This window comes from Orbicella faveolata, unplaced genomic scaffold, assembly GCF_042242905.1.
Source record: "Orbicella faveolata isolate gen_17 unplaced genomic scaffold, um_ofav_v1 contig_13, whole genome shotgun sequence".
NCBI lineage: Eukaryota > Metazoa > Cnidaria > Anthozoa > Scleractinia > Merulinidae > Orbicella > Orbicella faveolata.
This window is the reverse complement of record NW_028301540.1, coordinates 10,636,386-10,658,715: the sequence shown is the minus strand read 5'-3', so window position 1 is coordinate 10,658,715 and position 22,330 is coordinate 10,636,386. Positions and strand designations below refer to the sequence as shown.

At 38.5% G+C, this 22,330-nt stretch overlaps 2 protein-coding genes and 1 long non-coding RNA gene across 3 annotated transcripts; all 3 read left to right on the top strand.

Moving 5' to 3' along the window:
- The first annotated feature begins 290 nt into the window (after window positions 1–290).
- Window positions 291–3,247, top strand: LOC149114946 (uncharacterized). Its single transcript, XR_016205957.1, has 2 exons — window positions 291–1,614; window positions 1,922–3,247. It is a non-coding gene; the product is annotated as an uncharacterized LOC149114946 (long non-coding RNA).
- An 893-nt stretch (window positions 3,248–4,140) lies between these two features.
- LOC149114945 (uncharacterized) lies at window positions 4,141–6,921 on the top strand. The gene is made up of 2 exons (XM_089284607.1): window positions 4,141–5,878; window positions 6,490–6,921. The coding sequence occupies exons 1-2, from the start codon at window positions 5,740–5,742 to the stop codon at window positions 6,780–6,782; spliced, it is 432 nt and encodes a 143-aa protein (XP_089140733.1). The 5' UTR covers window positions 4,141–5,739; the 3' UTR covers window positions 6,783–6,921.
- Window positions 6,922–12,943: 6,022 nt separating this feature from the next.
- LOC110055176 (aminopeptidase NAALADL1-like) lies at window positions 12,944–21,349 on the top strand. The gene is made up of 5 exons (XM_020761546.2): window positions 12,944–13,466; window positions 15,309–15,519; window positions 16,256–16,444; window positions 18,435–18,726; window positions 19,329–21,349. The coding sequence occupies exons 2-5, from the start codon at window positions 15,502–15,504 to the stop codon at window positions 20,612–20,614; spliced, it is 1,785 nt and encodes a 594-aa protein (XP_020617205.2). The 5' UTR covers window positions 12,944–13,466; window positions 15,309–15,501; the 3' UTR covers window positions 20,615–21,349.
- The last annotated feature ends 981 nt before the right edge of the window (window positions 21,350–22,330 follow it).

The window sequence follows — 22,330 nt, the reverse complement described above, 5'->3', positions numbered from 1 at the left end:
CTTTATTCACTTATCTCAACAACGACAACAACAGCAACAGCAACAGCAACAACAACAACAACAACAACAACAACAACAAAAACAACAACAATTGCAAGAACTTTATTGGTTCTTGTCCTTTACAACAATTTGATATATGTAAATAACTAACACACAGTCAAGCACACATACTAAAAAAAAGTATAAATATTCAGCCTGGAGGCTAAATAACCTGAGTAGCTAAACATCAGCTACCTAGAGTAACTAAACATCAGATAAAGGGAGTTCGAAGTTATCGCGGTTAATTTCCAACTTTATTTTATTCTTGACAGTATTTGTTGCAGAAAGGTGCGGCAAAACCATTCCTAGTCAGTTTTAAAGTTAGGAACTGAACACTAATTCATAGTTCAAAGATAGCGTTGGATAAACACTGGTTTTCACGAGCTAGCGAGCAACCCTTAAGCATTTTGTCTCCACGGAACCATCTATGATGATGAAACAGCTTTAACTACAAATAACTAATAATCTTAAAACGGCTTTCCTCCACGTTTTTGGTCTGGTAGTTTTGAGCAGTTGGAGCAGGAATAAAATTCGTGTCAATGTTTTGTGTGTGACGTGCAAACTTGACACGAGAAACTAATATTCACCAAAAGTAAAATTATCTCAAATATTCAACTGAGATTGCGGGTATTAACTTGTTATCTCCTGAGAATCATCTAGGAATTCTTTTTGACCAATGACACTACATCATGCGAATATCCTTTTCGGGCCTTTTTCAAAACTTTTTCTTCAATTTTGGTCGAACCGTAGTTAATAGAGGGAAATGGTTGGGAAGGCTGGTAAACATCAAAGAAGCAAACAAGCAGGTGAAGATTCATGTTGGAAGGTCCTTGACCCTACACATCTTTTGTTTCATGCTCATTGACCACACATAATCACTTTTTGTATTTTGTCAGGTTTTGTGCAGGACCAACCCCCAAAATAGCCAACAAAAAATACAAGAAACAACCGTTTGCCAGGTTTCCTAACCATTCCCCTCTATTAACTATGGTCGCACAAGGGCGTGAGTGATATCTAATAACAATATATATATGCCAGTAAATTATTCGTGGTCAATACTACACATCAAGATGCAAATGTACTTATTTATTTTCTGCAAGGAATAAAATAATCTAACCGCTCTTTTGCAAAACGCAGAAAAACTGAACTGTTGGTATATCAATTTTGCTCATATAGTTACACCTTAAGTTTCAGTTTTTTAATTATTATTTTCATTTTTTGTAAGGAAGATTTTTGACTAGAGAAAAGCGGGCTAATACGTCTAATACTAAGACATTGGAAGGTCTTGTTAGCGGCAGGCTACTAATAAATTTAAAAAAAGGACAACGCTTTTCAGTTTTGAACACATGTTTTGACAGTAACTTCTGTCATCGTCAGTTACAACTGGAGTGAATTTTAATGTACAAGTTAATATAAAAGTTTTATGCAAGAGGTGTTACCTGGAACTTATGTATCTAACTTACGTAGTTTATTTTAGGCAATTAACTTGTTTTTGTGTTACCTACGGGGCGAAGACGAAATTCAAGCCAAGGAAAACAAGCTGGAGGAAACCAGGGATGATTTTCTTTCTGAAAGGTAAAGTGATTCTTCTTTTTGAAACGAGTACAGCTTAACCTCTGTGGAAGTGAAGAATAAAAAAGAAGAACAATAATCCCAATTGCCACCCACTGATTGCACGTCTTGTCGAATCTTGTGTGACGGATTATACATGTAGATAGAGAGCCTAGCTTTAAAGGTTAGTTTACCAGAGTTAGGCTGTAGGGAGATAGTAACTCTTCCTTTTGGCAAGATGTTAAAATTGGAACTTTTACTTGAATCTTGGAGACTATGTAGAAGAAAACGATTCTTTCAAAAGCTTCACTGCTGTTGTTTCATGTTTTAGGAAGATAGAACAAGCAGTCAAAGATGGTCAGCTGACTCAGAAGAAGGCAAAGACAGGGAGGAAGAAGACAACCAAGTTCAAAACCATGTGGATAACGTCATTGAAAACGAAATAGACGGTACCTTCACCATCTTGGGTAAACAAGTGTCCGATCCGTCCGACTTCGCGGACGATTTAACCCTCGCAGCGTTCGCGGCAGTCGTCGTCGTTGCATCAGGCTGCCACGCACGTGCCCCTAGGAGAACACTAGCTTGGTAAGGTCGGGTTAACAAACGAGGAAGTGAGAGAGCTGCCTTGTGAACCAGAAGGAGTAAACGAACAAACGAACAAACGAACAAACGAACAAATGAATGAATGAATGAATGAATGAATGAATGAATGATCGGCAACCTGGTGAATAAAAATGGTGAATAGATATATGAACAATAGCGATTCCTTTTTGTAGTGACAACAAAAAGTTTGTAAAATCTGAAACCCACAATATAACCACTTCTGCATTATACGAGACCTACTGTAGATAAACAACAAATGAGGCCAGTAATGAAATAATAAGACAGACCTTACAGATTAAAATTACCGCTCTCGAAGACAACTACTAGACAAAACTGAAGGCTGCTAGTTGAGCAAAGGGAGTACTTAAACACTGAAAGTCTATTAGAATATATTATTTCTGATGCACAATAGAGTTCGTGTTAGTTATTTGTTTCTCCAACAGATTCAAGGAGACTCATGAAAAGAGCCTTAAGCTTATAACTAGTTTCAAGTAGTTTGTAGGTGATTTTAACATATTTTAATAGTTATATTCAAACTCTTTCCTTCTCATTTCTTTGCTCAAGTAAAATTGTAAACTACAAATGCACTAGAATAAAACTACGGCAGGGACTTCTGAAGGGAAAGGTTCCATTTATCTACGGGGAGGGCGGCCCCCCAGAACATAGCCCAGGGGCTCGCTATTGGCAGATCGCGACGGTTGGCTATGAGCAAACTCGCGATCTAATTGGTTAATTGTCGGCTTTAAATAGCAAATACGTGGTTGTAGGTACCCAGATTGAAATAGTTGTGGTTGGCGAAGGTGAAAACAGAGAGACACATGGGGGTGTTGCGTTGGAGGAAACTATGAGTGAAATTGTAACGTCATGTAGTTTACGAGAAATGCTTGATGTTGGCAATGGACAGTAACACTTCGAAAATTGAAAACTACTTAGAGACAACCATTTCGAAAGTAGGATTTGTTGTGATGTAAACTATATGGCCACTGTCGAAAGGCTATGATCTTGCTATTGAATTAACTCAGGCTTTAAGAGAGTTATTCATGCAATAACAAAAGGGAGAGGGAAAAAAAATAAAACAAAACTAAAAAAAAAAGAATTTTTTCACACCTGTGCAAGACATAAGAAAACACGACCAAACTCTTTCTGTCGCCAAATTAGTCTAAAGGCCCATGCAACTTCAAGAAAATTTTCAAATATCTCACGTAGAGTAAATTGTTAATTGCAATCGACTACCTATACTTTATTTCGAAAAGCACCACATGCACCTTTTGAAACCCATCTTTATTTAGAGCTGCTAGGCTGCAAGATTAGCTTAATAAACTGGCGCGACTTTTTCATCCAATCAGAAGTCAAACTAAAACCAATCGTGACTCACTCGCACACGTTTCCCCGCGCTTTGCGTGACTACTTTGGTTTCGGTTTTACGACACTCATTTGAAAACTGCTATAACCGGAGTTTGGTTCTATTTTTCCCTACGTGTGAATCGATATGGAAGGAGATGAAGTAATGAGCTCGAGGATTCATAGTTTTTATGTTCACGTTTTAACTACAAATCAGGTTCTAAAGAGTAATTAGACCCTAAGACAAGTTGGGTGTACAGGCCCCTGATCATGTGAAAGACGGATGTAAAGGATTTTTATAATATATATCTCTCTCCCATATTTGAGGTAGACCACATCATTATTTAGTTCAGTACTCCTAGACGTTTTGGAACTTTTTTCTGCAATAATTATGGGGACTCTAAAGGCCGACTCTCATTTGCGACGCAAGCATAAACATAAGAATAAATATAAGAAGCTTATGCCCTAGTGTGGGCAGCTGCGACTCAAGCATGAGCATAGGCCGTCTGCTCCTGCTTAGCTTATGTTAGGCTGTTATGTCCAGTGAGGACATGGTCAGCATAAGAATAGAGTGCTCGCTGATTGGTTGAAAGTTTTTCGCTTATGCTTATCTTATGCTTACCCGTATACCAGCCACTGGTCATAACAGCGACATAGGTATAAGCATAAGCAGAGGAAGAACGCAAGGTTGTGATATTCCTATGCTTATGCTTATGTCCGGCCGCCCCATCTAGCACATAAGCTTCTTTTATGCTAATGCCTATGCTTGCGTCGCTAGTGTGGACCGTGCTTAATACACTTCGGTAAACCTAATCTACATGAAGATTTTGACGTTTTTGGACTTTTCCATTCTCCCTTTTCAAACCATCGTTTAGCAAAACTTGTCAAATATATATATAGCTTTCAAATGGATATCATAAATGGATATGGGGTACCTATGAATTAATTTGGCATGGAGTAAAGAGTGGGCCAACTTAGTTGTAATTGTCCTTCGTCGATATAAAAGCGTATCATTTAGTTGTGAGTACTTTTTTTTTTGGTGGACAATTTGTCTCCATCTTCATCTCGGGCTAATATTTGTTTCCAAAAATATTTTGGCGTTTCACCAAGCGTCCTTCCTTGGAAAGATGACAGCTTGTAGGAAAGTAAGCGCTGAAAAAAAAACATGACGATGGAGGCTTGAGGACTTACTATTTGTTAAAAAAACGACGACACATGTTATCTTAGCAATTAGTATCGCAAGCTTTTTTTCACATTTTTCTTTCATACTATATTATACACCAAGGCTGGATAATTTCAAATTTATACAACCTGAAGTGTCTTTTGAGGAGTCTTCCTACGCCGACAACATGCGCGGCAAAATAATGCAAATATCATTTTAGCATTGCAACTAATCCAAGAACTGTTTTTCTCCAAGTCTTTCCTCTGTAAACAACAACCGAAAAACACGGGATATAAGGTAATTAGTGTTGGTGAGCAGCTAGGCTAAGAAGTAACTTAATGTTAATGACATGAAACACGGGCCAATATCTGTACTTTCCCAGAATTGAGAAACGCAAGTACAGGAAGACAAGCCAATAAATTGAACTATAAGAGGAATGTATGAATGGAGCTGCGAAAGTTTAAGTGGTTGTTATTCGGGGTATACTTTCGATAATGCTCGTTTTGGTGTTGTCCTGTAACAAACTTATTTCACTTAGTTTGTTAGACAGTATCTGCTGTGAAAAATTCCATCAAACAAATCATAGTTTCTAAATTACGTGATAAACACTCACTGAGTTGAGTGCATGATTACACGAGTTGATTGGGTGACACGAAGCGAGGGCGACCCTTACTTAGAAATCCAAATCACTTCTTTCTACCCAAAATAGTGTGCGGTAAATTGCACGCAAATCTAGTCGACCGATCTTTATTTCAGTTTATCTATCTTTGGAACAATTTAATTGGCTGCCTTGCTTCACTAGCCCCTACGGGTATTTCAGGCAACCAGTGGTCTATTTAATTTAATTATTTTGTTTTCTGTCTATGAAATGTGTCTATGAGTGAAAAAGGATTATTGGTGTTGTTAGTTTAAAGGCCCTAAACAATTTATGACGCTAATACAAAGCTCAATATACAATACACCGCCGACACGAATGAAATTCCCCGTCCAGTATCGATATAAAAGAAGTGTAAGATGGGTTCAGCTTTAAACCAGAGATAAGAATGAAGACTGCGGTTCTTTTAATTTTGGTCGGTCTTGTAGTAGACTCAAGCTACTCATTACTCATAAGCGAAGTTCTAGATGAAACTCAACCATCAGAAGACGAAAACAGATTGAAGAGAAACATTTTTCTTCGTACAGGTGCGCCACGACATTTTTGGGTTCTTTGAACTGTCTTTGCATGCTTACATTACTCCCAGAAGGACAATTGTTTTAATTTCACGTTTGAGCTTTTGTCGAGTAAGGAAGCTTAAATAAGGAACAATTGCATATGATCGAATCCACTCCTCGTAAAGCTAATCGAATATTAAAAAGCAAACTGTTTGATGAATTGAAAGCGTAGCTAAAATGATAGCATTCTTTGGGAGAGAGTGCAAATTAAAGATTTTAAGCACTCGTTTTTGTGTGTAAACCTTTTAGGGCATTGTATATCCCTTAGAAAGAAAAAATATCTCTAAAAATCTAAGACTTCCTTTAACTTATCTCTACACGTTAATCTCATAATCAAACATTTCTGTTCTGAATTTTGCCTAACATGTAAATTCCACCTCACATATAATTAAAAAAAAAAATGCATCAAATATTCATTGAGCGTTGAATGGTCGAAGGAAAAGGCAAAAGAGACTAGGTATATTACTGATTGTAAATAAAATAAAATGATAATAAAAAAAATACTAAAAAAATAATAGCGAGATTGTAGAATCAGTCACCTAGATCACTGTTCGTAAACTATCATGTCTTTGTTACTATAGGAGGCTACATCGTCAGCCAGGATCTTGATGACAATGTCTATGAAGGCATAGAAGACAGCAGCGAAAATAAGGGCAACGATGATGACGGTGACGACGTTGAAAATGCTGATAGCGAGGAACGCACATTCGAAAAGCGTGTGAACGATTTCAAAATGAGCAGAAGTCATGACAACTGGGGCAAAAAAGTGTCTGACCCGTTTCGCCCTCCACGTAGCCGCCGACAAGGTAGTCGTCGTGGACGAAGACGGCAAGACAAGAGTCATCGGACTAGCAACCGTCGTAGAAGACTGTAGAGGTTGAAGGGGCACTAGCTGCAGAGATTGATCAAGAGAATGATAGAAAACAGAATGAACGACTGACTAAATGAATGAGTGAATGAATGAATGGATGAGTAAATGAATGAATTAATAAATGAATTGGTTAATGACTGAATTTATGAATAAATTGGTTAATGAATGAAAAGTAATAGTAATAGTAATAGTAATGGCAATGGCAATGGTAATGACAATGGCAATGGTAATGGTAATGGTAATGGTAATGGTAATGGTAATGGTAATGGTAATGGTAATGGTAATATTAATAGTAATGGCAATGGCAATGATAATGACAATGGCAATGGTAATGGTAATGGTAATGGTAATAGTAATAGTAATAGTAATGGCAATGGCAATGGTAATGACAATGGCAATGGTAATGGTAATGGTAATGGTAATGGTAATGGTAATGGTAATGGTAATGGTAATGGTAATATTAATAGTAATGGCAATGGCAATGGCAATGGCAATGGTAATGGTAATGACAATGGTAATGGTAATGGTAATGGTAATGTTAATGGTAATAGTAGTAGTTTATCTTTGTTGCGCCGTACTCTCCAAAGGGAGTTATTGGTCAAGTTACAATAAAGGTTTCAACATTTATTAAATCCATTTTGAAATCACTGATTATCCTTGCAATCTGATTGGCTCTCAGTGGTGCGATTTATCCACGAATCGCACTATTTTTTGCTCTAAATCGCATCTTTTTCTCAGCCAATGAGAATGGGACAGTAAAACAAAACAACCAATCAGATTTCAATATTAGTTTAAAGTAAACAATAAAATTTCGGGAAAATGAAAGGCAAAAAGCCATTGTGTGGAGAGTTTAGCAACTACTATTGCCAAAACTTTGTTGTTATTGTTGTTTTTTTTTCTAAAAAAATTGACGAATTTAATTAATTACAGTTTCTAAATGACGATTATGAGCTCCTTCAGGCTGAACACCTACTTTAATGGAAGTTTCCAACTTTCAGTGTCCATTTTGACGAATATTTTGGCGATTTTTCTTCAAAATCTACTCAAAATCCGTATGATACCGAGTCCAGTAAAACATAAACAAACGAAAACCTGACAACAACAAATTCAGGGCCATCTCAAGAAGGTAGGTGTTTCCAGGTTTCCGGTAGTTTCAAACGAAGCAACAAAAGAGCTCAACTCTGTCGCTTTGCATAAACATAGTCAACATACGCCCCACTCCACAAAACAGTGAATGAATGAACGTCTTACGAAGCTGGTGTTAGTCCCGCCATCTTGGAAATATCTTGAAACAAATGGCGCCGCAAGAACTTGACAAGGTCCTGAGTATTGAGTCCTTCGCCGAGGTCACAAAAAGAAACGGAGATGATAACGAGCTGGACTCCCTTAAAATCATGCCATTAAACGGTATGAAAGAAAAAAAAACGTATCATCCACTGGGCATCGTGCACTCGAGGGAGTTTCACAACTCAAAAGAAATCCATCGCAGAATTACGAAGGATGCACCTTCAAATTCCTTCTCCAAAGACAATGAAAAGTTTCAGTCTCAACCACAGAAGAAAGAAAGACCTTCCATCATTGATTCAGGCGACGAGAATTGAACTTTTGTACCTGAAGTAGACTATTTGCGTTCTGACTTCAAAACCGCTTGTTTCTTTGTCATGCTCGGATGAGTTTTCGTCACATGACATCGTTTTTCATACTAAATTAGACGTAAAGGCGTTTCCGGTTCCGCTTTTTTTTAACAAACCGGCTACTGGAACAATAAACCACAAATCTAAAAATTAAGGTGATAATATTGTGCGATTTCAAAATGGATCTAATAAAGTGGCAATTGAACTTCGTGTCGTGCAATTTTGGTCTGAAATCATACTTGTGATTTCAGACCGAATTGCACTCCACTCAGTTCAATTACCATTATTAACTAATAGCGATACAATATAATATTTACCATATCCGTATACAATAAATCGGGAAACTCATATTGCTAATTACTTTTGTGAATTGAGAATCTCTTTTCGTTTTTTAAACATTAAATGGATATGGTTACCTATTATTTTAGAAGTATCTTTAATGTAAACTGGTGTAACGAGATATTTTCCAGTTTGTATTAGCAATGCATGACATCCTAATCCAAGCCTTGTCAGGCTAATTCTGTGTGTTGGCTTTGTAATTAATGTCAAGTAGTTTTCAAATTGATAATTTTTTTCTATCTCCCTTTTGTGTAAATTTCTCTCTTGAACTTGCTCACGACCTATTCTGGATTTCAAGCCATTTTTGTAAATATTGATTCCCGAGGGTTTTTTTTTTTTACAACTACGCGTGTATTTTTGAACATTTTCAAATTATTTCTTCATTCTGTTGTATGTCGACGAAACGCGTATATTTTGTTACATATTGAAATGCTTTACCTAACAAAACGTTGTTAGAAGGATACTTCAATCTTTGCCAGTAGCTAAATGAATGAATGAATGAATGAATGAATGTATAAATGAATGTATAAATGAATGTATTAATGAATGTATTAATGAATGTATGTATGAATGAATGAATGAATAAACGAATGAATAGTAATAGTATTAGTATATCTTTATTGCGCCTTACTCTCTAAAGAGAGGTATTGGTCCAGTTACAATAAAGGTTTGAACGAGTTAATGAATGAATGAATGAATGAATGTATGAATGAATGTATGAATGAATGAATGAATGAATGAATGAATAGATAATGTATCTCTATGCTGCGCCCATTTGTATCAAACGAGTGAAACCCCCATATATGTCTTTTTCGTATGGCAATGTTCCTCAAGTATGGATCTGGATTTGCTCACATTGCACAGATGATGAAAACGATCTGAATGATGAACAACTATTTGCTCTGATCTGTGGAGTTCAATACAGGACTAATTCTCTAAGCATATCGTTTACCAAAAATGTTTTAAAAAGCGTTTAGAGTTACTCTATAAAGTGACTAATTTCCCATTAAAACATCCTTACACGTATTTCAAATTTAGGCCTAAATACTAAAAAGAGGGCGGATTCTCACGTGAGTAAATTCTGTTTTACTTTATTTATTTATTTATTTTATAAGCCCTTTTGTTCAAAAGGCTCTTTACAATTGTCAGGAATGACTTTTTTTTTTTAACAAATGGCCCTTGGTGGGTGAAGGTTGATTTTAATTAAAGAAAAGATAAAGATGAAGCGAGAAGTTTTTGCATTGTTTGATTTCCCTTTCTTTCCTAAACCTTGGCACTATTCTTAATCCTACAATCGTGGACAAAAGTCCTTGGGACACTTATGTTATGTAACGAATTATCTGTGTTTTAGAACTGAAGTTTGAAAAAAACGCTGCTATATCCTTTAAAAACGCGTTGCTGTCCCCCCCCACCCCACCCAGCGCAATGTTGAAAATGAAGTGAAATTGCAGGTACTAGTTTTATACATTGTATGGGGGGTGGGGGGCGAGGTTAGGCAGGTGAAGTTGTATTCGCGTCTGGCGCATGCGCAAAAACGCCAAAAGTGCAAATTTGTCCGAAGACTTTTGTCCACGATTGTAAAGACACCAAAAACATTATTTTTAAGAGAGCTTTAGAACATCTGGCATAATTTTAATTATTTATTTATTCATTTATTTATTTTAGCATATCTTAAAACACAAGTTTATCTCGTTTACATATAGATATAAATTTTTTAGATATCTTTTAACCTTTTTACAATTGTAAATTTAGTTAGCATCGGGCAGGCGAAGAGCCACCCTGTGGATATACTGCCCGAAATGCCATTATTATTATTATTATTATTATTATTATTATTATTATTATAGCTAGCTGGGTTTCTATCTGATGTTAGTATCACCCAATTAGTGAACTAATGCAAATCCTGCATTTTGATTGGCTACGCTACTAGAGGACTATTAGTAATAGTCCTCTAGTAGCGAAATTGGCGCAGTCGAGCGTGACGCTTTCTTTCGTTTTATTCCCAAATAAATATTTCTTCAACTTGCATTTGTTAACTTTATTATTGCCTTTTCTGTCCGACTAGTTGGGTGATACTAAAACAATTAGACCCTTCGCCCTCAAGGGCCACGGGTCAATAGCCCATGAGGCGAAGCCGAATGGGCTATTGACCCGTAGCCCTTGCGGGCGAAGGGTCTAATTGTTAATTAGGTTTATATATAGTACGGCGATGATGATCAAATCGGTCTTTTAAAAGACACCACTGCAACATATACCAGCAGGATCATCGTTGGCGGCTGCTTGCTTAATAATTTGTAGCCATTTTCGTGGAAGAGAAAATGAACTGAGCGTCGAAGGCGCGAGTCGCAATGGGGTTTGGGGATGGAAATGCCATTTCCCACGTTTTCCAGGGGACAGTATTTCGTAACTTACGTCGTTTATGTGACAAACTTTGAGATAATTGAGAGTTGGTTAATTAATACGAAAGCCTTTTTCAAGGTATTTTCAAGCAAAGAGTGAGAAGTCTCCTCTTCAAGGGGACAAATTGGCACCAACGCAACTAGAAGAGCTATTTCAAGCCCGTCGATTTAATACGGAGGGTTTCATTGTTTTAGGCTGAATTTTAATATATCGAAATTGGTCTATTAAACAACAGAAAAATATAGTCCTTTTAATGATTTAGGTATTAATGCAAAAGTATTCTTCCTACTGTACGTCGATCAACTGCTAATTTTCTTTAGTTTAAATAGGCGATGCCATGTGTTATTATGGAAATACCTTAATAAATTGTTGTTGATGATAATAGACGAGGATGGAATTAAGTGCTCTCGGTCAACTGCGCGTAACAGGATTCAAATGTAAGTCAGTTTCTTGATAATGGGGCGGGCCTTTTCATTGCTGGAGGTCAGACGACGATCGAATAGTATCCCATGATGCAATTTTCTACGTACTTAACGCAACATCGAAGTTATCATGGATTTCAGCGTGAAATAACGTGGTTCTCTCCGCGGTCCATTTCTTACTTTTATTGCAGTAAAAGGTTAGAAAAGTGCATTATTTAAATCTTTGACGCGATTATAATGATTTTCAAGTGTTTTTAAATACGCTCTTAAAGAGCGCGGCCTTATTATAGTATTCTTGTTGACCCGTAACAAGGTCATGAATATTCGCTTTTCATTGCACAGTATGTTGATGTCTTCGATTTTTGGGCATCACGCCACAAAATATAGACATAATAATGATTTTTGGCAAAGAAGTACGAGAAGTACCCACATTTTTGTGACCTTTCAAGCGATCGAAGTGGACTGAAATTTCGTAACATACCAGTGCAATTACCAGTGTTGCGTGTGTGAATGTCTGCTTCAAGTCTCAGTTCGTTTGGCGCTTTATTCCCGAGCTTGGTCATCTTTTAGGGTCAAAATGATTATTTTCGAAGATGTTTTGGTTACTATTCTTTCCGAAACTGCAAAATGCTCAGCAGTGATCACTAGCCTTAATAACGGAGTATTTAACTTCGTAAATTTCAATAGTTCAATGGAGCCGTAATCAAGAGATGTCATGCAGCAAACGGCACAACACGGAACAAGCCTGCTAAGAAGCAGCCAAGAGATGTCAAAAGAAAAATCAGAAAACCCCTGAACTTCTCTTTGGAGAATGTACCTGTTGTAGCTTATTCGTATCAGCACAGGGCTTCTTACCCCAGCGAATAATTCGCCCGTTCTTACGCCAGCGAATAATTCGCCCGTTCTTACCCCAGCGAATAATTCGTTCGTTTATCTATTAATTGTAGTTATTTTATGTATCTTATTAGTACACGACCCCACAAGCTTGTTAGCTTTGACGTCTTTTATCGTATATAAATAAAGGTTGTATGTATGTATGTATGTCCGTAGGCGAATTCACAACAACCACAGGAACGAGAGCTCTTCTTCGTTCGTCCATGCTTTCCACATAGCTTATATGTATTTCTCGACAGACCAAAGAAACACAAGTAAAACCCTTCACTGTAACGGCAAAATTCTCCTTTGAAACGCATTGAATATAAACTAACTCGGCACTCTTAAAAACAGAAGCCACGGAATCCAGACAAGTGTGAAAGCACGCCATGGCTTCATCCCGAGGGCGTGGAATGAATGATGACGTCACGTACGCAGAGATAATATCTAAACCAGATGCATCATGGAATACTATTCGATCGTCGTCTGGCCGGAAGTTATAAACTTCGGTGGCATTTTCTCGATGTAATTAAATCAAGTCATAACATCTACATCTACTTCGACATTTGTAATTTGCACAAGAATTAACCCGTCGCCTGGAGTCTCCGCATATAATGGCTTATTAGCACCGCTTTTGAAAAGTTAACGAGAAAAGCAGTCAGACGACACAAATTGCCGCAACCGTTTATTAGAATCTTGGTCGAGACATGGTCGAGACGGTATTGTAATATGGCAACCGCGATGGCATCCCTATCAAATGGGAATGGTAGTGAAAACGAAATTGTGCCTTCTGCTTAGAGGCAACACGGTAAATTTCGACGATGTGTCCGATCGCCGCGAAAGCAACTAGTGATTGTCGCCGTCGTCACAGCCCTATTGGCGGTAGTGGTCGGGTTTTTGATCGGCTATTTCGTTCGTAAGTCGAAGGGCTCTGTATGCTCCATTAGCGCCAGCGAGGAGGACGTGCACGATAAGTTTGAAGACAGGGTTAGTGCAGCGGAGCTGGAAAAAGAGTTCAGGTAAATAAATGAAACATATAGGTCTGATTTGACGAGTTACAAAGATCCAGATTGAGATTGAGTTGGGCACTTTTGGTAGTAGCCTGCAAGCGAGTTCTGCAAGATCTGTCACGAGTACGGGGTAGGGGGGGAAGGGATTATCCGCAGGCACTTAATCCTAGCCCTAACTCTAACCCCTTTAGATCTTTCAAGGCAATCACAGTGCATTGCAGATGTGCTCTAAAGTTAATGATGTAACCGGTGTTTGTTATGAATATAATTAGCTGGCAGCTCTAATATGTTTCTAAAGCTTAAGCTTCTCCTCTCCAGTGCGATATACATACATACATGCCCTTAATTCACCCCGGATTTACAAGAGTAGTCTCCGCGACAGATAGATAGATACTAACAACTGGCTTCACTACAACCATAGCTAGCCATCGATAGCAAAGCCGCCACTCTTAAAGAGAAACTGAACAACAAGGTCGGAAAATAGTAAGAGCTGTCAAAACGTCAAGGCGGCTGTCAAAGTGCGTGATATGATCCAATTCAAAGACAAAACCGCCATTTCCGGCGTTGTAAAATGACAGTATAATAATTAGCCGAATGGAGTTCCTAACAAGACAACTTGAGACCTTTAATTTGCGTTACTATATTTTTTTTACGGTTAACGGTTAAATTTTAAGCATTTTTACGCCCACCATTAAATTTTTGGCTCTTTTACGGCTAACGGTTAAACCCCAATGAGATCCTCTGGTAAGCACCATTTTCCTTTTGCGCTCAGCTACCCCAAGCTACGGAAGCTTCAAAGGGAAATCCACTTATTGAAAATCAGTATTTTTTTTTTTTGAAAACCCTGGGGTGGATCATGATGCCAGCTGCTGTAGAAATGGATATATCACCAGAAACGGAAAACAAAGAAACAATCAGACTCCCAACACTTGTTAATAAGTGGATATCCGTTTGAAGCTGCCGTAGGATTGTGTATATTTCTGTAAACAAAAGGACGCTGCTTTTACGACGGCAGTCGTCAATGTACCTTTTCGGCGACACGACGGCCATTTCGAATTCTATTGTTTCAAATAGCTATTATGGCATGCTCAGGGGGGCAAATTAGTGTGTATTTGCCCCCTAAGCATTCCATAATAGCTACAAAATGGCCGCCGTATCGCCGAAAAGGTCAATTACATTTTGTGGAATGATGTTCAAACTCCATGTTATTCACGCAAGCTCTTTTCAAAAATAGCCAAATTAAGACTGTGTTATACACTATTAAGCTTTCAGGTTAAATTAATTAACCTGAAAGCTTCATAGTGTATAACATAGTCTTAATTTGGCTATTTTGAAAAATGTCATAGGTTGGGCTTGTTTTCTTAGTTCCTTCCCCTCTCCTGCCGGCCGAAACAGAGTTGGGACGCTTGTCCCCCAATTTTTAAGTCCGGAGTAACGGTGACTGCATTGGCCAATGACGGCCTTTAAAGATCTTTGAAGAAAGATGAGTTGTACAAATGCAGTCATAGAAGAAGTTGGCTTTCTGCCAAATTCCCTTCGAGTTTTCAGTCAGGCATCACGCTTTAATCACGCTTTAATTAATGTGGAGAATATAAATAGCTCACTTCAAAAATAGGGTAATGGCTTGGTGATAATGAAAACACGGAATCGCTCTGTGAATGTTTTCGTGGAGGATGTAAATGCGTGAACAAAATCTACGTCACGTGATTGGCTATTTCGAGACCAGGAGTGATCTAAAAATAACTGGCGAGTTATTACCTTGGATTAAAAGGCCTTGTGATGGATTTACTCTTTAGCCCTTTATCTCCACCTGGTTGTTATTAATTTATGAAAATTATTGCCCCCAAAAAGGTATTTTACGTCGAAGCCGCACGTTACTGGCTCGGAAAGACAGGGCACTCTTATCAATCACATCGCTACAAAATGGCGTGAGTACGGTTTTGATGACGTGGAAATACCGGAGTACCAAGTGCTACTCTCATTGCCGCAGGAAGACCAACCAAACACGGTTGAAGTAATCAACAATGGAGTTGTCGAGTACAGGATGATTGGAAAGATCAACGTAAGACAGGAACCCAGCATTAGGAGCGCGCAACTTCTATAGTGCTAAGCCTATGTCACGGCATTTTTTACAGACCGGTCCATTTTTAGGTTTCTTTTCCGGCGAAATAGGTCAGTTCCGTTCTATATGAGCGCGCATCGGTAAGGAAAAAAATGGAGACCTCAGGTTGTTTTTCTTTTTAATCTTCCGGTGAAGTGATGACGTCAGTTAAAAATTAAGTCCCTGCTTGTGATTGGTCACCGAGGTTCCTGCGGGGGCTCTGAATTCGCGGCAAATTCAAGCTAAAAGTAGATCGGTCTGTGAAAAAGCCGTGACAGGAATATAACAGTTGAATGCTCCTAGTAATGGGCTCCTGCGTAAGTTTAAAATGATAAATTTATCCTATTAAGCCTGGAGTGCCCACGCTGTTTCAAATGGACCCAATTTAACCTATATTGGCAATACTGTAACTTTTGCTAGAAATTATGAGAGAATTTAATTATGGTGTCCCAATTCTTTTGGTTGTTGGTTTCCAAAGTTAACATGCTTACAATGGGTGTTTTATCGAAATTCGGTTTTCTAAGAATTTCTTTTTAAGTTTCGATTTATGTTTCCGTAAGATTTTGGATTTTACAAATAACAGCTCTTTTATCTTCACATTTCTTTCTTGATTTATTTTTTCGATTTGATGTAGGAGCTTTTTTGTTAACCAAGTGGCAATGCATTTTTTTTGAAACACGTTTTTTCCATTTGTTAGGTCAGCACAGAAGACGAATCAAAAAGTTCGTTCCAGTATTTTCCGTTTCTCGCGTATGCTCCGCCAGGGGTGGTCGAAGGAGAACTGGTTTTCTGCAATGCAGGATCAGAGAGTGATTTGCAAGTGTTGGATAGCTTAAACATCACTGTCAAAGATAGGTTTGTACTATTGAAAGGTCAACACGCCTCTGTGAGTATTAGTAAACTTATTAAATACTAATTAACAATTAGACCCGTAGCCCGCAAGGGCTACGGGTCAATAGCCCATGAGGCGAAGCCGAATGGGCTATTGACCTCAGTGTGGGCTATTGTTTTAGTATCACCCAACTAGTCGGACAGAAAAGGCAATAATAAAGTTAGCAAATGCAAGTTGAAGAAATATTTATTTGGGAATAAAACGAAAGAAAGCGTCCCGCTCAATTGCGCCAATTTCGCTACTCGAGGACTATTACTAATAGTCCTCTAGTAGCGTAGCCAATCAAAATGCAGGATTTGCATTAGTCCACTAGTTGGGTGATACTAAAATATGATAACCATGATCAAAGGCCTAATGAGGAGCAATTTGTCAATGCAGTGGCATATAGTGATCGTTTCACAGCGGTCTATACTATCATGTAAGTTTTTGAGACAGTTTAGAAGAAGCAGAAAATCAGGTGTGTGATGATATTTACTTGGAATGTACTTCCCGTGACGTAAGCACCACGTGAACCATCATGCCTTGTAGTCTTTTGTCTGTAGCTCCCGCCATGTTAATTAAGGTATTAAAAGTAACTAAAAAAGAAGCTACATCGTCTCCTGTTCTCGGCATAATAGCTCGCGGCTATTACAAGGTGTAATGGAAATAGGGTAAGCGACATAATAGGGTAAGCCAAATTCGCCAGAGTGCTGCAAGAGCTCGAGTACAATGGAGAGTGGAAAAAGGACTGTGATTTATGACAAATGGAGGTATTCAATTTCGGCAATGAGGGCTATCATGGATCATAACTACATACAAACATGCATTCATAAACTATATTTGGGACACTTAAATAGATAAGTAATAAATAAATAAATAAATAAATAAATATATATATATATATATATATATATATATATAAAACGATTATAAAATGCCTCAAGCCAACAAAGAATGCCACTGCGTCAGGAGGATCAATGAAGATTCACAGTCCAAGCCTCACCGCAAAAATGAATTTAAAAACGTTTGATAAAGCAAGGACGGACAACTTCTGACGGTAAAAAAAGTTAAAAAGTTAAAAATTTAATATATATATATATAGATATAGATAAGTCAATAAATTATTGCAACGAGTCAGGCGAGCGAAAACGTGAGCCTGACGAGGCGGCAGTGTATAGAGCCGTGCGTAGTTTGAAGGTTATGCAGAAAAAATCTCAGCTCGAATTTGGCGTAAGTGATTTCCGGTGTGTCAGTGAGATTTTTTTGGCCATATTAGGATGTAGTCGGATATTGTTGATATTTGGGACGCGCCTATCACAACACTATTTTCCTTTAGGTCGTCACAAGGCTTCAAAGAGTTGAAGTTTCCGAAGATCATTCTTTTCCCGCGTTCAGTCGTTCGGTTCTTCAGTTGGGCGTGGATTCATCGTTTATTTCGGTCAATAATTTGCATGAAATTTTGTTTCTTTAAAACTGTATGAAACTTGGATTCCTTACGTTTGAATCGTAAAATTTATAAGCTCATCAAGACCCGAGTCGTTTTCTGGAATCAACTCGACGGTGTGTTGTTTGTTCGAGCGAAAGAGCTCTTTCATTGTCAGTTGCAACCAACGTGTTGATGGAGCCAAAGGAGCTCAAATCAAACCAACGAGTGCACTCTGTGAGCAGAGTTCTGAAAAAGAAAGAAACTTCAAACCAAACAAATATTAATAACATTGCGTCTAGATACCCGGCAGTCGAGAGGTGTTTTAAACGTTATTTAGGCGTGATACTATGTCATGACTGAAACATACTTATCACTACGATGAACAAGGTTAGATTCTTTACAAGCCATATAAGTTTGATTATAATTTATATTGAGTCAATCCTTTAATATATGCAATATATGCCGAGGCATACATCTGGGGATTCCCGCAATAAGCCCGCAAGCAAATATGAAGCTTCGAACCAATGGACAAAGACTGGTAAGCAAATTGAATAAAAAATAAATTATTATTTCTTCCAGATAACCAGTGCAGCCAAACGCGGGGCTGTTGGAGCGATCCTGTATGTAGATCCTGAGACCGTAGCCAAAGAAGGAACTGATGGGAGTGACACTTATCCTAACGCTCCGTGGGGGTCTAAACATGCTGTGTTCTCGAAGAGTCTGAAGCAGTTTAGTGGAGATCCGTTAACACCACACTTACCATCTATTGCAGGAATGTATCGCAGGCCCAGAAACGAAACCCACTTTCCAAACATTCCAGCCCAGCCAATATCTTACGAGGACGCCTTATATCTACTGAGTCGTCTCAAAGGCGAGTCCAACACCATGGCATAATCTGTTGACTTCACGCATCTGATTTTCCTTTTTTCATTGATCATCAATTATTCATGAATTTGAAACAGAGGAAATCATAACCATGGCGGTGTTTGAATATCTGATATTAAATAGCTTAGATTTTTTACGATTTTTCTCCTTAGTTTACTTGTGATTAAGAGGATATATCAAACACTCGGGACCACATTTACAAAAAGACCCAGGTTCGTCAAAAACACTCCGCTGCATGGTTGAACATGTGGTAAAAACAGTTTCTCGTGTTTGATATGTTACGTGGAATAGAGTGTGTTCACACACGTGGCCGGAGGCCTTGCAAATTAATTTATCGGAACGAAAGAAATTTGTTTAGTACCTCTTAGGGGTGAAGATGGAGGTATACCACGTTCACAACAAGAGATTCTGGTACTTTTTGGGAGTTCTAAAAATTTGCTACGTACGCGCCATTACCAAATCTATAAGATATATACGCCATGTTCATAACAATTTTAACCTGAGTGACAACGATTTGATTTGCACTGGCTTCAAATTGTTTTCGTTTGATTGCATAACGTGGCTTTTTGTTCGTCAATCATGTTTCAGGTAACGAAGTCCCCTGGTCTTGGCGTGGCGATCTTAAAATCACTTATAAATTTGGTCCGGGTTTCACCAACCCAAACACCACTGTGCGACTGCGAGTCAACAACGAACTTGTCGTAAAATCAATATACAATGTCATCGGTACCATCAACGGTCAAGAAGAACCCGACCGGTATGTCCTTGTCGGCAACCATCGGGACGCGATATACTTTGGAGCTGCGGACGCCTCGAGTGGTTCTGCCACACTGATGGAAATAGCTCGAGTCCTTGGAAAACTCAAAGGCGACGGCTGGCGACCGCGACGAACGTTAAAGTTGTGCAGCTGGGGCGCAGAAGAGTTCGGCATGGTGGGGTCACTCGAGTGGGTCCAAGAAAACTCCAAACTTCTTGCGAATCGAGCTGTGGTATATTTGAATACGGATGTGGCTGTTGGCGGGAACTATGTAATGATTGCACAGACCTGCCCCATGCTAACGGAAGCGGTATTCTACAGAGCGAAGAAGGTCAGAGATCCCGATAAGTCCAGCATTTACGATAACATGGTAAGCAGGTTTATTTCCACGAAGGACTACCCTGAGGAACCTTACACGATACCTTACTTATTCCATAGTGATTACCTGCCCTTTTACATGAGTATAGGAGTGCCTTCAGCTGATTTCAGTTACTTTTATGGAAAAAAGAAATACGGTGTGGTGCTTTATCCTGTTTATCACACTCAAGAAGACAGCTATTATTGGATGAAAACATTTGTAGATCCAAACTTCGAGTTTCATGTAACGATGACGAAGTTCCTCGGCGGCCTGCTTTTAGATTTCAGCGACACCCTAATTTTGCAGTTTAATGTGCTGCGCTATGCCAAAGCAGTAAAAAGGTCATTTGAGCGGCTCGACGCACGCTTGCAAGCAGATGATTTAAATGTCTCCACAACGTTCGTGCTCAATGCTATCCAAGAGTTTGTTAATGCAAGTACGCTCTTTCAAGCCACAAAGAACCAGCTAACTGGTGAGGAAAGCCCGCTTGTTTTGAGGGCGATCAATGATCAACTTGTCCAGGTCGAGAAAGCGTTCATTAGCCCATTCCTAAAATCTGATGACCGAATGGTGAAACATGTATTCTCACGGGATTCTCAATCGCGGCGCCCATTTAGGTCATTTCCAGGTGTTTTACAGGCTTTAAACGATGCAAAGGAAACCGGAAATATTGATCTAGTTCAAGAGCAGCTATCGTTGATTGCCGAAGCTATAATGTCTGCAGCTGACATTATTAAGCCTGTAGTTTGCAAAAAGTAACAATCTTCTGTAAATAAAAAAAACCCCTTCTGCAATTAAGTATTATACTACCATTATTTTGTAATGTAACCTAGGTATCGTGACGTACACATTGTAATTAGATACTTCACATAATTTATTGCAATTAGATACTTCACATGTTGCAATGTAGGCACTATTAATAAGTATTACAATGCACAACAAGTTATGTATATGTTTGTTGTGCAAGTAACTTGTACGTAGAATTGTAAACTGTCCTTTTATTACTTTTTTTGTATCATTGCAAAAAAAAAAAAGAAAACAAAAAATCAACAACAACAACAGCTCGACATTTTCGTAAATAAAACAGCATGAATGCCCGTTAAACAGTTACTTGGTTTCTCGTGTAAGGGTGCACTCCATTGAGGCGCTTTGTCGGAAAGTACAGCATTTAAGTTTGTTGGAAAGGGCTTTTTCATCTTCGCTGTGTTAGCGAAAACTATTTATCATTGCCAAGCTACGATACCGCAAGAAATGATAAACTTCTCACGGTTTTAGCTGTGTGCTATAAAAGGACATGCGGCCAATGGCAGCTGATATTTTCATTTTATAGTCCCATCCCATTTGGGCCCTCTGAGTTTGTCGAAAGTTTAATAGCTTAGGATTACCACTGTAAAAATGTTGTTATTGATTAGCAACAATAAAGTTACTTTCAGACGTTCGAATTAGTAAACTATTTGCAGTTATAGTTCATCATTAAAATTTGTGTGATTCTGACTTGGCTAAATATTATTGATCAAGTGACGAGAAAGCGTTCGTTCGTGGAGGGCTACTGTTATAACAATAGAGTTAGCCTGTTCCAGGTTTTCGGTTTGTAGTTGGGGAGACGAGTAGACAAGAGGCGAGAGGTTTGGAGCGAGAAAGGCCCTCTTTTTCACCCCCGCATTCTTCCCTAGATCCCCTCTCGTTCCTGCAGTCGCCTCGTTTCCCTTTCTATCTCCCCCACAAACCGGGAACCTCGAACAGGCAACAGAATAGTGTTTCTTTCAGAGGCCTATGAGCCAAAAGTTGCCCGCGACAATTTTACGAAGTTTGAGGACTGCAATGCAGTGCAATTTTTTAGAACATAAAATTTCCACGGGCAACTGTCCTCCCACAGGGCAAAGAAATAAACATCCTGTGTACATGTGCATATCTTTGGTAAAAACCAAGATTGCATTCTTAAATCCAAAACTCATTTTTCGTTTCTTTACTAAACCGATTAATCAGTGATCCCTTGGACCATGGTGCATCACAGAAACCAAAGAATCTTTACCCAGAGTAGATTCTTTAATTCCTTTGATGCGCCATGATTCAAGTGATCTTGAATTTATATGTTTAGTAGACAAAATCTGCTTTTTGATGTAAGAGTCCATTCTTGGCCGGTATGGATTTTCCCAAAGAAACTCTCCCTTTAATGTTCAACTTTTCTGTAGCAACCGAACTAAAATATTGCCCCTTTTAGCATTTTTTGCTTGATTTATCTTTCGCAGTCTTCGCTGGCGAACGATGACTTAACATGCGTGCTATTTCACAACAACCGAACTTCTCAAGTTGATCAAGTGTCCATTATTATTCTGAGGAATTGTTCTTTTATAAGAGGCACAGTTTGTCAGATACCATCTAAAGTGAGCGTGTTGCTATTGAGTAAATTTGGTAGTTTTTACCACTAGTGAATGTGCATAATTAAGGATGTAAAAACTACAAATTTGTACGTAA